Source organism: Trichomycterus rosablanca, chromosome 11 (assembly GCF_030014385.1).
Source record: "Trichomycterus rosablanca isolate fTriRos1 chromosome 11, fTriRos1.hap1, whole genome shotgun sequence".
Taxonomy (NCBI): domain Eukaryota; kingdom Metazoa; phylum Chordata; class Actinopteri; order Siluriformes; family Trichomycteridae; genus Trichomycterus; species Trichomycterus rosablanca.
Window position 1 is genome coordinate 3,331,016 of NC_085998.1, and position 16,381 is coordinate 3,347,396.

At 42.4% G+C, this 16,381-nt stretch overlaps 2 protein-coding genes across 4 annotated transcripts in view; both read right to left on the bottom strand.

Moving 5' to 3' along the window:
* atosa (atos homolog A) overlaps positions 1-1,658 on the bottom strand; it is a 58,809-nt gene extending 57,151 nt beyond the window's left edge. The window contains exons 1-2 of one of the 3 annotated variants that reach the window (XM_063004848.1): positions 1,206-1,658; positions 794-1,141 (exon numbers count right to left, since the gene is read on the bottom strand). In XM_063004848.1, the coding sequence (XP_062860918.1) occupies positions 794-899 (106 nt within the window). In that variant the 5' untranslated portion in view covers positions 900-1,141; positions 1,206-1,658. Of the gene's footprint in view, positions 1-793 lie in introns of all 3 variants that reach the window. The other 2 variants (XM_063004847.1, XM_063004846.1) reach the window with 2 other exon arrangements.
* A 4,870-nt stretch (positions 1,659-6,528) lies between these two features.
* LOC134323341 (golgin subfamily A member 6-like protein 22) lies at positions 6,529-11,366 on the bottom strand. The gene is made up of 6 exons (XM_063004844.1): positions 11,261-11,366; positions 8,677-11,132; positions 7,909-8,534; positions 7,445-7,701; positions 6,939-7,319; positions 6,529-6,804 (listed from the first exon to the last, which is right to left on the bottom strand). The coding sequence occupies exons 2-5, from the start codon at positions 11,121-11,123 to the stop codon at positions 7,125-7,127; spliced, it is 3,525 nt and encodes a 1,174-aa protein (XP_062860914.1). The 5' UTR covers positions 11,124-11,132; positions 11,261-11,366; the 3' UTR covers positions 6,529-6,804; positions 6,939-7,124.
* Between the last annotated feature and the right edge of the window lie 5,015 nt (positions 11,367-16,381).

Here is a 16,381-nt window from a genome sequence, read left to right on the forward strand (position 1 = left end):
AGATTATAAGCATATCATTTCACTTTAGCAGGTTTTGTGGCTGAAACATGTGAATTATATTATAAATATATAAATATTTTATCTGTATCGTGTATGTTCTATGAGCTGAACATGTAACTTTATTTTTTTTAGAAAAATAATGTGGATATTTTGCATCATGTCCCAGTCAGAGGGTAGAAATGATAAATGTTTGAGTCCTCAGGGATCAAGAATTCGTGCCAGAAACTCATTTAATTGTTATTTTAACCCGACATCTTGTTATATTATAAGAAAACCTTCAACAATTTGGGTTCCTTTAAACTTTTGAGTGAATTGCAGGTTGTTTTGGACACATACGTCCAAAAAAAGCACCTCAGAAAATGACCACATGCTAAATATATTCCTCCTGTACACACACTTCTACACTCACTGTTTACTCATGATCTCCACTCATGATGTGGCAACACACACACTTGCTCAGTCACACACACACACACAAACTAAACACACCACTAGTGGGCAGTGAACCCTCTCCAGGACGCTTTGTTCCCTTCTTCCTTTCCAACACAGCACTTAGAAAACAAACTCACACACATAAACACACACTTTAATCCACCCCGGGAACAAAGTATTGAACTTCATCCTGACGTTCTCCGCTGAAACCCTGACCCAGAACGAGGGGTCACTGTGTGCTGCCCACACGTCCCTGCTGACATTATGAGAGGAGACCCTGCCAGATGATGAAATCAACCAAAACATACACGGAGAGACAAAAAATCATGATTTATTGATTAGAAGATCATCCTGGACGTACCTCGGTCAGGCTTCATGGTGTGTGCCGTGCTGTCCTCCAGCTTGCCGGGGGTCTGTTTTCTGTCTGCAGACTTCGTGGTTGGACTGGAACCTATTTCCTTAAACATCTAACCCTCCAGAGCCATCAGGTTCTTCTCAAGACTTCAAAGATCTCAGGATCTTCTCGCACCAATATCAACTAGACTGTCGATCCCTAAACAAAGTCTAGGACTAGTCTCTCGGTCATGCTGAGATAAAATACAAAAGCAAGCAAGCGAGCTCACCTTTAAATATTCTGGATGGCAGTGTTAGGAGAAGTCACCTTGCCTGAAGCTGCAGTCTCTCTCCAATCATGTCCATCGCTTCATACCTATGCATGCAAAAACTCTCAAATCTGGCTAAAAACCTGAACCCATTCCATACAACCACCTCACCTGCTAAAATCCTTCAGTAATCCAGCCTGGTTCTCAATGTTCAAGCCTGCAAGTCTGACTGCAGTGATCAAGGATCCATTGTTTTCTTATCTATAATAATATAAATCCCCAAATCAAGACACATTAAGGTCTAAACAGTGCAAAGAACATCATCATTTCTTCATGCTTGTAAGCATGTCAGGACTGGTATTGAACATCATGTTTATCTGTCCACCAACCAAAGCAGGCTGAGTATAAACAGCTGAGCAGCTGAGCCGACCTACACCCGCACTAACTAGGTTACCTCCACCAAACCCGAGCAAACAGCCCACATTAATCCGCCCTACCGGACTAAATCCAGTCTAAACTAACAGATGAAGGTCTAAACTTGAGTCTGGTTGATGTTAATGTAAATAAAAGCTGCAGTAATGGTGATTAAATCGCTCGCTGAGTCTCTCCGCGCTGATCCGCTCCGTCTTCAACTGACTGTCAAAACATTATGAAGAGCGACTGCTGTGCTGGGAGCCTGATCACGTGATCAGAGCCTGCTCACAGCACTAGCCCCGCCCCCTCCGCAGTTTCACTTCCTGTGTACAACTCAAGGCTAGTTCTGTCCAGCGAGTGCCGCTAATTACAAAATAAACACAATAAACACAATCAAATCAATCAAATCAATAAAGTCCGATTATTTTAAATATGTTGTAAATATATAATGTAATATATGTTTACGAATAACAACATAATGTTAAAATAATATACAATAATAAGCTAGGAAAAAGGATTAAAATGTAAACAAACATAAAATCTTTTAAATAAAATACAAATATTTAAACGATAACGAGTAAAATGTCACATTATATGATACAGAAAACATTGTAATAAATAAATAATTTTTAACTAAACTAAAACAATAAACAGTATAACTAAATCTAGGGTTTGAATCCCTAGCGGTGCTATTATCCAGTCCAGCGTCTTTTTTAAATTAAAAAAAAAAAAATTTTTATTGGCCTTCGGCTCGATCTCGATCCATGGCGATTGTAGGATGAACGATTTGTAGGAATATCGATCCCGTGCAAGTCTAGATAGGTCCGCCAGGGTCTTCTCTGCCGTTACTGTGATTGTGTCGAGCCATCGAGTTGCTGGTCTTCCTCTTCGCCTTGTTCCTTCTATTCTTCCGACCATGATGTCCTTGATGAGTCCAAAGTAGGCAAGTCGTAGCTTAGTGATCCTTGATTCGAGTGACATGTCTGGCTTGATTTGTTCCAAAATTGATTTGTTTGTTCTTCTGACCGTCCGGCGTCTACATACAGACAAGATTGGCTGTCTGGGATGTTGGCCGAGCAGGACCGTGACCCTGACCAGGATAGAGAATGAAATGAAAATAATTAAAATCTTTTATTAACAGCGGCTACATGAACAATGATTGGCCTGTTGTTCAGATAGGGGCGGGATTAAGCCGGATGGGGTCTCTCTCTCTCTCAGACTGGTGCGATTACAACCTCTGCTGGCTGGTTGGTGGCGCCTGCACGGAGATGGGATAGGAGTGCCCCAGCTAACAAAATTACGTTCTGAGAACGTTCCCCACTGGAATGTTCCCTCAACGTTATTTTGTCCAGTTTTCTTGATGTTGTCAGAACGATTTTTTTAAAGTTATGAAAACGTTCATAGAACGTTACCTGAACCTCATTTGCATGGCTGGATTACTGACCGGGCCAGTGGGGCCAGCGCCCAGGGGCCCTTGAGGTCAGGGGGCCCCAGGGGGGCCCTGGCCCAAAACATTTTGCGATGCCTATCAACATTTATGATACAATATATTTTTATTTCCGAGGGCCCTCCATTTTAAGGATCCTCTGACTATTAGGGACTTTGACCCCAGGGCCTCTTGGGGGCCCTAGCCATGCTTTTGGGGCCCCTAGCCATGCTTTTGGGCCCTAGCCATGCTTTTGGGGGCCCTAGTCATGCTATTGGGCCCTAGCCATGCTTTTGGGGGCCCTAGTCATGCTATTGGGCCCTAGCCATGCTTTTGGGCCCTAGCCATGCTTTTGGGGCCCCTAGCCATGCTTTTGGGCCCTAGCCATGCTTTTGGGGGCCCTAGTCATGCTATTGGGCCCTAGCCATGCTTTTGGGCCCCTTATTAAAATGGATGAGGCGTTGTGGCACTGCTCTGACTTCGACTTCTGGCTATTAGGGGTCCTAGGAAAGAGGGGGGCATATTTTTAGAGGGCCCTGGTTATGAGAGCCCCTACCAGGGGGCCCTAGAGAAGAGCAGGGCATACCATTAGAGGGCCCTTGATCACGAGGGCCTCTGCTATGGGGCCCTTGACTTCCATAGAAGTCGTTTACCATGGCTCCTTGACTTTCTAGGGACCTACAAACTGCCAGGCAAGCTACCATATTTCATAACAGACGTTTTGTTGCAAATATGCGCTGGGCAACTCTTTGCCCAGGGGCCCAGGCTATCCTTAATCCGTCCTTGCTCATTTGTAACCATAATTTAACGTTCTGGGAACGTTGTCTTGGAATGTTCCAAGAACATTTTAAATAAGGTCCTCTGAACGTTCCCTTAACGTTCCTTCAACATTATTTTGTCAGTTTTTTGTCAGTTTTCTTAATATTCTTTACTTTAACATACTTTTAACATAACTACAGATAATGTTAATCCAAGACAATGTTAATCCCTCTGTCTCTGTGATATATTGGATGAAGGAGATTGCAGGCAGAGAGAGAATCCGTTTAACTCATTAAGTATTTACTGCCACCTTCTAACCGTTAACTAACTTACAGTTATATATCACCAAATACAATTCTAATATACTACAGTCTTGAACCCCCCAACCCCCTCAGACATTACCATTAATTAAAAAAAAATATCTGAATCACTCTGATAACATTTTCTATGATGGTCTATTTCAAACAATTCATGTGATAATACTGACATAAACGGAGGCAAAATCAATGCAAACATATTTATTTTAAAACATGTTTTATCATCATCAATCAAATTCAACTAAATCAACGAAAAATGAAAAAAGAACAATCCCTCAATTTTTCTATCCCTTATAAACTGAAGTAAAATCAGTTAGAATATATTGTATTTATTATATGTTATTAATATTATTATTATCAAGCAATTAATTTAAATTAATCAATGGAAAAAGGAAAACATTTATATAAATTCTAATGTAAATGAATAAATGGAAAATGGGGAAAAAACAAATAAAGTTAGGTAGTAATTCAGGGCATCTCTGCATTCTCCACCTGCAAAGTGAACAAAGAGGTTTTTTAAATATTTCTGCATATTTATCAGTACATGTAAAACATTTTACACTGTAACCAAGTCATTCTGGGCAGCTAAAATACAAAGCTTCCTTGAAGTTATGTTGCAGTCTTTAATTTAATTTAAGTCTTCAATGTGCAAGAGGTGTCTGTGGCTCTTTTTTTAATGGTTGAATTACTCATATGTGTGATTTTACAATGAAAATCATGAAATTACATTATTTTATGAGGTACATGGCGGTATTTAATATGCCATAAAATAATTAAACAGCCAGCTTGATTAAACAAAATTAAGAAGGGAAGTAGTTTGGGAGACCAGAGAAGCTCGCCTGTGATTCCAGTTGGTAATAGATGGTGTAGTGTGTGACCCCCCTATCACTGATCAGTCGTGTAGTGTGAAATACACACCGACTCCCGATTACAAGAGATCCAGTCGTGTAGTGTGAACTGTACAGCGACCTGACCACTTGGAAAGTCGTGTAGAGTGAACTTGGCATTAGACCGCTGTACAACCCTGTAGCACCCCTTGTATCATCCCTTTACCCCACGTCTATAACAGTAAAGTGAACTACTATAAAGTTTTTGTTGTTGTTTACAGATTTAAATATTGTAGCTGTTATATGATTGCTGTTGTGATTGTAACACTTATCATAAAGGGAACAAAATAATCAGTTCTAATACAAAATCCGAACAAAACAAGTCCTAACGTGTCCTAACATGTCCTAACACGTCCCTCTGTGTCTGCGTCTAAAAAACCCAAATGTATTTTATGTAGAACCTCTGTAGAAAACTGATTTAATGTGAAAAGAACCTTTGAAAGATTTTCCAAGAGGTACGATAGCTAGTACGATAACTAAAAGTAACGTACTGTGGTTGTTTTCTAATTACATATATAATTTTATACAAATCAGCTGTCATATTACACTTACTTACTAAGACAGTAAAATACAGTGTATAATACATCTGTAAACAGTAAACATTCACTGTAAGTAATAATTTCATTCAATTACAGAACATGACTAGTGTGTTTGCCCCTTTCTCCAATATTCAACAGATCCAGTTTGTTTTTGTAAAGCTAATCTATTTTCAGATGTTTCATTTTGTTTTATGTTTATATTTTGTTTTAAGTATACACTGTTTCATTTTGTTTTATGTTTATATTTTGTTTTAAGTATACACTGTTTCATTTTGTTTTATGTTTATATTTTGTTTTAAGTATACACTGTTTCATTTTGTTTTATGTTTATATTTTGTTAAGTATACACTGTTTCATTTTGTCAGGTTTAATTTTGTTTTATGTATAACATATACTCATTATTGACGTTTGGAGGAGGAGGAGCAAAGTAAGAATTGTATTGTACTGTACAGTGTAACTGCTGGTTCTTCTGTACACATGACAATAAAACTCTTGGCTCTTGAATCTTGAATGTTTACAAACATAAGATATGATTTTGCTTTCATCTAGTGGCGCTTTGCGTGTACTGCAAAGAGACCAACAACAAAAATAAACAATACTACAGTATTTCTACTGTATCTCAACTTCTATTACTACTACAACTACTACTACTACTACTACTAATAATAATAAACCAAATATAATTAATTCACTGCTTTAATTAGACTAAACACACCCAGGCTTGGCTACTGCAGTCATACAAAATGTGAACATCACTTGAATAAAACCTTTTCATTAATGTAAAGTAGCTAAACATTAGGACAGCTGTGCAGTTGCCAATCACTGTGGCATCAGGGATCAGTCTTTCATAGGGAGAGTCACACACCGATCTCCGTTATTCACCATATCTGTGTAGGCGCCATGGACCAGCCAGCAGAGGCCTCAGCTGCAGCAGTGATGAGGAATCCTTCTGACCTTCCCAGCTTCCAGACGTTAGCCTATCATTAGCCAAGCGCCCTGTCAGTTCTAATTTTCATTTTTTAATCATTATTGCATAATATTTTTGCTATTGCTTTTACTTTTTTAGTTTATATTTGATTTTTTTTTTGAGGAATGTTTTTGCATCCAGATTCCAGTGATTCACTAAGTTTCTGAAACACAGAGTGAACTGAAGCAGATGTTTATTAAGGCAGAAGTTTATTGAGGAAAATGAATGTTCTGATCAGGTTTTGATAGAGCTCAGAGCTCAGAGATTCTCCTCCTTCTTCTTCTAGCTGTGCCGTCACCCCACCGTCTCATATTATCTTCCAGATGGGTGAGCAGTCGATGGGTGAAGGTCGAGCTGGTGGTTCACTGTACAGAAGCTTGTGGTCCACTTGTACTTGGGTCATGGAGGTGTCGTAGCCACTGGAGAAGGTGGTTAGCATTAGGTTTAGCAGGTCCTGGTTCCTAATATAGAAACAGAAAGGTGAAGAACGTCAGAATCGTGCTGAATCTCGATGGACATCTGAGGAGAACATGTTCACCATCACACTTTATTATAGAATCATGATCATCGCTTATCCATTATTAATCATACTCACTGATCACACAGGTAGAACTTCATGGTTCTCCTTCCTCTTCAGGCTCATCCTCTCCATCTGGTGTCATGTTGGTTTATCCACCCGCCCCACCACTATACCCCCCATCGTGCTCTGGTATAAGAATGCTGAAATCCTCACAGCAGCTTCTCCGTCTTCTCCTCACCACTGTGAGTTTTAGACAGGAAGTCAGAGCACCAATGGGACTTGTCGTCTGTGGGTCTCAGGGACGGGATTAATGGGCTTGACGAAGATGAGCCTGGCTTTACATTTAGGAAAAGCAGGACTGGGTTCCACAGACAGTGAGTCTGAACTGTTTGGAGGTTCTGGTTTCTCTGTCTGTGGTTCCTCACTTGGAGAAGTTGGATGGGTCTGACTGAGCTCCTGAAGTTAGAGTAAGAAACAGAAATAAAACAGAACGACGTGTTTAATCCAGAGTTAAAGATGTTCCATTAAAAATAAATGTTACGATGACTAGAAGGAGACGGATCCTCTCAGCAGTTCCTCACCTTCTCCTCCTGCTGCTTCTCTTTCTTCTGCTGCCACTTTCTCCAGTGCTCCACCAGCCTCTTGGGCTTCTCCTCCTTTCCCTTTTTAGCCTCCTCCTTCCCCCTCCTCTTGTCCTCCTTTATTGCTTGTCGTATTTCCTCCCACTTTTTATAGAAATTTTCCAGCTCCTTGCGTCTCCTCTCAGTCTTTTCCAGAAGCCGTCGCTTCTCCTGCTCCACTTTAGCCACTCGTACCTCCTGAATGAAACCACCAGTGCCTGTTTGGAGGGAAGCAAAGAAAAATAAGATATGAACTCTGTGTGGTTTAGAATGTGAGAGAAAACATCAGTTCCAGAAAAGATGGGACAGGATGTGTAATGTAAATAACACCAGTAAGCAGCGATTTCTGATTGTTTATCAGCATTTCACATCCTGTCCCAACTTTTCTTGGACTTGAGTTTAGTAAACGGTAAGAAAAGACTTACAGATGACGTAGAACTTGTCTGCGTTCTCCTCCTCTCTCCTCAAGCTCTTCTCCATCTTCCTCTGGTATCGATCTTTCATCTTCTGATTGACCCACCCGACTACGAGACCCGTCGTGCTCTGGAGTTTGGGCTCCTCCTTTTTCTTGGTGCTGGTGTCTTCACAGCAGATCTTGTTCTTCTCGACCACTGTGGGTTTATTGTTTTCTTCTGCTTCTTCCTTGACGTTCAAGCTCTTCTTCAGGGCTGAAGATGTTCCAGAAGCAGACGGTGATCCTGATCTCTGACTGGACTCCTTTGGGGGGTCTGGGTTTAGATCCAGACGTTGAACCTTTCTGAGCACTGGTTTGTTTGGAGCAGAACCAGGTTGGTTGGTTGTCTTGACCTGATTCTTCTCTGAGGTGATGATCTTCTGAGGGGTTTTCTGAGTGACCGGGGTCTCTGTGTGAGCAGTCACCTTTCTCAGCCCATCGTTCTCTCCCTGCCGCCGTCGCTCTGTGGGCTCCTGTCCGGCCTCGTCCATTCTCTCTTTACCTTCTTTCTCTCTTTCCTCCTCGACCTGCTCCTGTTCCTGCTCCTCCACCTCTCTCTGGATCTCCATCTCCACCTGCTTTCGTTCCTCCTCAAACCTGGTCACAGAGCAGCCAAAATCCCAAACAGTGAAATCTCAGAGATACTCTGGTAATGATCACATTCTGTTACTCAACATGTAGAACTAATCCTGTCTGAATACCTCATTACACGTTCCGTTCATAGAAGCTCACAACTCACCTCTGCTTCATCCTCTCCATCTCTGTCTCCTCCATCTCTGTCTCACTCTCCTCCATCTCTGTCTCACTCTCCTCCATCTCTCTCTCAATCTTCTCCATCTCTGTCTCACTCTCCTCCATCTCTCTCTCATTCTCCTCCATCTCTGTCTCACTCTCCTCCATCTCTGTCTCACTCTCCGCCATCTCTGTCTCAATCTTCTCCATCTTTTTTTTTTTCTCCTTTATTGCTCTCCCTTTCTCCTCCATCTCGCTCTCTTTCACTATTTCTCTCTCATTTTCCATCTCTTGCTTTTTCTCCTCCACCTTGATTCTTTTCTCCTCTTCTTTTGGATGTTCTTTCTTTTCCTCTCTCTTGCTTTCTCTCTCTTTCTCCTCCATCTCTCTCACTTTTGCCTTCATTTCACTCTTTTTATTTTCCTTCATCTCTCTTTCTTTCTTCTTCTGTATCTTTATTTCTTTATTGTCGTTCCTCCGTCTCTCTCTCTCCTCCTCTATATTCTTATCTTCATTCTCATTCATCTTCACCTCCACCTGTATCTCTCTCTCTTTCTCCTCCATCTCTCTCTCTTTCACTATTTCTCTCTCTTGCTTTTTCTTCTCCACCTTGATTCTTTTCTCCTCCTCTTTTGCATTTTCTTTCTTTTCCTCTCTCTTGCTTTCTCTCTCTTTCTCCTCCATCTCTCTCTCTTTCTCCTCCATCTCTCTACCTTTCTCCTTCATTTCACTCTTTTTATTTTCCTTCATCTTTCTTTCTTTCTTCTTCTGTATCTTTATTTCTTTATTTCGGTTCCTCCGTCTCTTTCTCTCCTCCTCTATCTTCTTATCTTCATTCTCATCCATCTTCACCTCCACCTGTATCTCTCTCTCTTTCTTCTCCATCTCTCTCTCTTTCACTATTTCTCTCTCTTGCTTTTTCTCCTCCACCTTGATTCTTTTCTCCTCCTCTTTTGGATGTTCTTTCTTTTCCTCTCTCTTGCTTTCTCTCTCTTTCTCCTCCATCTCTCTCTCTTTCTCCTCCATCTCTCTCTCTTTGCTCTTTTCTTTCTCTCTCTCTATTTCTTTTCTTTGTTCCTCTTTATCCTCCCTTCGTTTTCTCTCACTTTTCTGGAGGAGGCTGTTAATCTGAAATCTCTGGTTCTCCCTCTCTGTTTCCTTTCTCCTCTCCTCGTTCTCCTCCTTAAGTTTCTTCTCCATTTCTTTACATCGAGCAGACATCTCCTGCTCTTTACGTTTCCATTCTCTCTCTCTTTTTTCATTTGCTCTTCCTCTCTCCTCCTCCAGCTTTTCCATCATCTCCTTTAGCTCGGCTTCTCTTTCTCTCTGCTTCTCCTTCATCAGCTTTCTTTCTCTCTTCAGCTCCTCACATTTCTCCTGCAGCTCTTTTGCTTTCTGCTTCTGTAATTCCTCCATCTCCTCCACCTGCAGCTCCTCACGTCTCCTCTTTATCTTTTCCTGAAGCTCTTCTATTTCTTTCAGCTTCTTCATCTCCTTCGCTCTCAGGGTTTCTTTCTTCTTCTCATTTTCCACCCTGATCTGATCCTCTCTCCTCCTGATCATCTCCTGATCCTGGAGCTGCCTGAGATCCTCCTGCTCCTCATTCCATTTCTCCTCCTCTTTTTTCATTTCCCTCAATAATCTCTCCAGTTCTCTCACTCGTTCCTCAGGGTGTTCTTCTCGTCTCGGGCTTTCTGTCTCACTTCCATCCAGATGTTTCTGCTGTCTGTGCTCAGCTGGATTCCTTCTAAAGATCTTGTCGAGCTTCTTATTCAGCTCTTTGATGGTTAGTTCTATATTTTCTAGTGGCTTGACCTTCTCAGTTGTGAGCACAACATCATCAAGATGTCTGATCTTTACATCTTCATGACTGAATCTCTGATGCTGGAGGCTGTAACTGTTCTCCAGCTCAGTGACCATTCTTCTCAGCTGGTCCAGCTGACTCTGGATGTTGTCCAGCATCTTCTCTTTATTTTCACGAATGGCCCGTTGTTGCTCTCTCACACCTTCCATTTCAGCCAGGAGAGAAGATCTGACCTCGCTACCCAGGTCCGTCTGTGGCTGAAAAGTGTCCTGTGTTCCTGGACACCACCCGTACGTTCTCTCTCTCTCCATCCTGTTCTTAACCTCTCTCGCCCGAGATCTCAGTTCCTTCAGCCGTTCAAATCTTTCATCTTGGTCGGATCTCCAAGCATCATAAATCCTGTGGCTCGATTCTCGCTCCTCTTCCTCCTCCTCCTGTTTTCTATTCAACTTTCTCTGCTTTCTCTTCTTCTCCAGCTTCTTCTGTCTGTCCTGCTCCTTTCTCTTCAGCTCCTTTCTCCTGCTCTGGATCTCTCTCTCCAGCTCTCTCATCTCTCTCTGGAGCTGCTGGAGCTTCTGCTTCTCCATCTCGTACTCCTCGTCCCGGCATCCACAGCAAAAGAGGCGCCGGAGCAGCTTTCTAATCCTCATCGTTCACGTCTAAATAAAAGCAGAGAAACGTTTTATAGTTTACTGTGATATTAAATCTATAAAAATATAAAATAAAAGATCATTTCCAGTTTATTTACTGATGGAATAAATGAGTGGAGGAGCAGGAAGCATCAGACCTGTGTTCGTTCTGCTGGTTCGGAGGATAAATGAAGGCTTGTGCTGAATGCTGCTGTGTGATCAGATCACTGTGCTGCAGCTCAGTAGCTTCTCTCCACTCACAGCATTATGACATCATCAGTGGTTATGACATCACCAGTAGAGGGCTGCAGGGCTTCTCAGAATTCTAAAGAGCCAAGGCGCCATTTTAATATCATATTATATAAAGGATCATATTATATATATACTGACTCCTGTGTTATTCTCATGATTTTAGAGTTTTACTGTGGGAATTTATGCCAATTCAGTCATTGAAGCATTCGTTAAGCCTGGCACTGATTTTCCAATTAACTTTATAATTCAGTTCAAAGCTGTTTAAAGGGGTTGAGATCAGGGCTCAGTTACTCTACACCACTTATCACCCAGGGTTTTTCTGTTTTACACACAGTAATTAATTGTATTATGTGCAGAACAGGGTCTGGATACATTTTAAATCCACAATGTAGGTAAATATGATCATACAGCTCCAGGGACTCAGGTTCAGTTCTTACCTCTGTTCACCTACCTGGGATGTTGCTCTCTCAGGTCCGCTGACATAATTGGAGGGTTATTTACATCTAACACAAGGTGGCTAAGTGGGTAGCACTGTTGCCTCACAGCAAGAAGGTCCTGGGTTCGATCCCCAGGTAGGGCGGTCCGGGTCCTTTCCGTGCGGAGTTTGCATGGGTTTCCTCCGGGTGCTTCGGTTTCCTCCCACAGTCCAAAGACATGCAGCCAGGCTAATTGGAGACACTGAATTGTCCTATAGGTACCCGGCTGCTAGGATGCATAAACCAGTGCATTGTAGTGCCGGTCCAAAACCCGGATAAATAGGGAGGGTCGTGTCAGGAAGGGCATCCGGCGTAAAAACTGTGCCGAATCAATAATGCAGATCACGATCCGCCGGCGACCCGTAACGAGAGCAGCCGAGGAAATAGATAGATAGATTTACATCTAACACTAAGTCATAAAGTCGAGTTTAAAAGACGTGGAGTTTTGAGTTATTTTTCCCAATAAGGATGTTTGGGAAACCTGTTAATGCATCCATGGTCTCGTAAAACTGCATATACTGTATTTTAGTCTCATGTTACTTAAACACTGAAAATAACACAAATATAATATAAAAACACTGAAATACAATTAAAAACAGTTAAATACAATACAAGCAGCTTTAGTTTTACTTCTCTATTGTTTCCTGACGCTTCTTAATGGTGGAGATGCTTGATCTTGGAATATCGTCTTCCTTAGCGAGTTCAGTATCGGTGCATTCACACGAGAAGCGTCAAAACCTGCGCTGACCTTTTGAAAGCTCCTCCAATGAAAGGAACTGTTTGATACGTAATAATGAAGAGAAGTTTAGTGCTCCTGTCTCCTTCTTTTACTACATTAAACCACGTTAAGCTTTATTTTGAACCAGAAGCGTTTTAGACTCTGGGAGAAGCTGATTCTGATTCTCACCATTTCTCAGAAGCTCGAGCTGTAACACAAGTTTAAAAGTGAAACAGGGAGGAAAATCCAGATAAACACAGATACATGTGGAGCTGTAACCCCGGATCTGACGCTTATTCCACACTAATGCAGATTCAGCTCAGATTCACACGCTGATCACGTTTTACCACACCGCTGAGGCTGAGAGTGGCAGTCACACAAACGTCAGGTTTAACGGTACAAAGGGCATCGAGTTTCAAAGATTTCGAGTTTAGGGGACGTTGAGTTACAGGGTATCACTGTACATGTAAACTTTCATGGGCAGCAGTTGAATTTTGGCCTCCTGACCTGTTGAAGCACAGCCGAACATCATCCTATTTTATTTTGTATTCTAATTGAGGCCACTGAAATAATTTTCACCTTGTCCTTACGTGAATGCGCTGGTGCTAGTGTAAAGCGCTCGGCCGATTAAAACCTCTCCCACACTAAGCAGCAGTAGGGTTTGTCTTCTGTGTAAATGCGCTGGTGTCTTTTCAGAATATTCCTCTCAGTAAAACTCCTCCCACACTGTGAGCACTGATGCAGTTTTTTTAACATGTGAATGCGCTGGTGTCCTCGAAAGTAACTGAACAGCAAAGCCTTTCTCACACTGCAAACAGTGATAGGGTTTCTCTTCTGTGTGAATGCACCGGTGGAGTCACAGAGCAGTGGGCTGATTAAAACTCTTCCTGCACTGTAAACACTGATAGGCCTCTCTCTGGTGTGAATGTGCTGGTGAATGTGGAGGTTACCATTACAATAACCAATGGAAGGGTACCAATAAATGTGTCCAACTTTTGCTGTGCATTCAAAACCGCCCACAATGTTTAAAGTAAGAAAAAAATAAGAGGTTTCAGACTTAAGTGCACCTATCGGTGTCACTTTTGACTTTGCCCAGCAGAGGGAGCTGTTTGTTTAGGAGTTTGTCTTCTAATAGTAAGTTTCCTTTATGCCTAGTTCACACTACACGACTTTTGCCCTGATTTTCGCTCGGCGACTGGTCGGTGCTAGATTTGCCGGCTCAGGAGCAACTCGGCGTTCGCTCTGTGATCGAAACTCGGCTCTTAATCGCTGTGTGTGAACGACTCAACAACGCGATCCGAAGCGAGATTTCTAGCATGTCAGATCTCTGGATCTGAGTTGCCCGACAGCCAATGAGAACGCAAGATACAGTGTGAGGGGAAACGCAAGGGATGAGTGTAAACAGGTGGTACAGGGGCGTAATATAGTTTATATCAGAATACATCAGCACACACACACAAGTTTTACAGTATTTCCGACCTTATCGTTCTCTACAAAACACCCACGCTGCATTGCAAAAAATATTAATTAACCTCCAACTCACTATAGAACAATCCATGCTGCTCGTGTTGCCAAATCCACTCAGATTCATTTATTTTTTCTCCTTGATTTTACGCTGCACATCAGCACACAAACTTTGATCGCTCGCTACCTGTTGACGTGTACTTTTGGACGTGTTATCATTAAACCCCTCGTCACTTCTCGCGTTTGTTTTCGTGACAGAACGTAGTTTGGGAGACCAGAGAAGCTCGCCTGCGATTCCAGTTGGTGATAGATGGTGTAGTGTGTGACCCCCTATCACCCATCAGTCGTGTAGTGTGAAATACACACCGACTTGAAAGACTCCCGATTACAAGAGATCCAGTCGTGTAGTGTGAACTGTACAGCGACCCGACGGCTTGGAAAGTCGTGTAGTGTAAACTTGGCATAAGAGGTAGTGAATATATACAGATACGCAAGTACAGTATAATAAAATGCTTTTTCCACACATCCAAGCTTGTTTGGAAGCTGGGGCCAGAGTGCAGGGTCAGCTATTGTACAGCACCACTGGAGCAGACAGGGTTAAGGGCCTCGCTCAGGGGCCCAACAGTGAACCCAAAACCGCCCGCAATGTGAACAAACATTTGTAAATAAAAAAACAAAGATGTTTCAGGCTTATGTGCACCTATAAGTGTCACTTTCACTTTGGCCAACAGAGGGAGCTGTTTGTTTTGCAGTTTGTCTTCTTGATGAGTGAAAATCATGTTTTACACTTTGGTTACATTCATGACAGGACGGGTAGTTACTATCAAACATGGTCATGGACAATTTTGTATCTCCAGTTCACCTCACTTGCACGTCTTTGGACTGTGGGAGGAAACCGGAGCACCCGGAGGAAACCCACACAGACACGGGGAGAACATGCAAACTCCACACAGAAAGGACCTTGACCTGCCTTACTTGGGGATCGAACCCAGGACCTTCTTGCTGTGAGGCGACAGTGCTACCCACCAAGTCACAGTGAAAATAAAAGATGGAAGTAAAAATAGTGAGAAGAACATGCAGTGTGCTCGGCGTCTGCGTCGTCGCCAGTACGAGGCCCCAATGCCTTATGACATATGGATTCGTACGATAAACTAAAGCCGTATGGCATCGCTATAAATGGTTGGAATTAGTGGTCATGTGGATGTGTCATGTGGACGGAAGCGTACAATACAAACAACCACCCAAAAATAATCGTGGGTTATTGGATAACTACAGTAACATTGGAGGCTGCCGTCCAGGTACTGAGACCCGTGCTTCTCTGAACTGACAAGCCTACGACAGCTGCACACTCCGCCATAATATTTCCACTTAATTATCATAATTATTAAAAATCTATTATTTCCCAAATCAAAACTTATAATTTTTATAAACTTATATTTTTTACAGTGGCCCTAATCCGCCATCGTACAGTACTGGCCCCAAGCCTGGAAAATATAAGGAGGGTTGTGTATAAAAGAAATAATAATAATAATAAAACAGTGCCAAATAGGCCGCTCAGGTGGCGCAGCGGTAAAAACACACGCTGGAACCAGAGCTGGGATCTCGAATACATCGTATCGAATCTCGGCTCTGCCTGCCGGCTGAGGCTGAGCAGCCACATGAACAACGATTGGCCTGTTGTTCAGATATGGGCGGGACTAAGCCGGATGGGGTCTCTCTCTCATGACTGGTGCAATTACGACCTCTGCTGGCTGATTGATGGCGCCTGCACAGAGATGAGGAAAGAGTGCTGTCAGGGTGTGTCTCTTCGTACACAACGCTGAGCTGCACTGCACTCGTCTAAATGTGGGTGACAAAATGCATATGGCTGCTGCCCACGTGTCAGAGGGGGCGTGGGTTAGCTTCGTTCTCCTCAATCAGAGCGGGACGTCCTTGCAGTCCAAGGACGTGCAAGTGAGGTGAATTGGAGACACTAGATTGTCCATGACTGTGTTTGATATTAAACTTGTGAACTGATGAATCTTGTGTAATGAGTGTCATGGGTGTAGCCAAAGTATAAAACATGACGTTAAAATCCTAATAAACAAATAAACAAACAAACAAATATATTCAGACCCTTTTCAGTCATTTCTAAACGCTCCTTTATCACCAGTTATACCCACAAATCTTTATGGATGTCTCGACAAACCTTGTACACCTGGATTAGGCCAGTTTATCCCATTTTTCATGGCAGATCCTCTCAAACTCTGTCTTCATTTTTTTTATTTCCATTTTTGTTCATGTTTTACCAGCGCTTTATCCTGGTCAGGGTTGTGATGGGTCCTTTTTCACCAGATTCATTGGGACTGAAAACAATGTGAGCATTTGAG

Coding starts and splice junctions, on each gene's coding strand:
- LOC134323341 (XM_063004844.1), bottom strand. CDS start 11,123: ATGAGGATTAGAAAGCTGCTCCGGCGCCTCTTTTGCTGTGGATGCCGG. Junction 8,535..8,676: donor ATGGAGAGGATGAAGCAGAG/GTGAGTTGTGAG, acceptor CTCTGTGACCAG/GTTTGAGGAGGAACGAAAGC. Junction 7,320..7,444: donor AGAAGCAGCAGGAGGAGAAG/GTGAGGAACTGC, acceptor CTCTAACTTCAG/GAGCTCAGTCAGACCCATCC.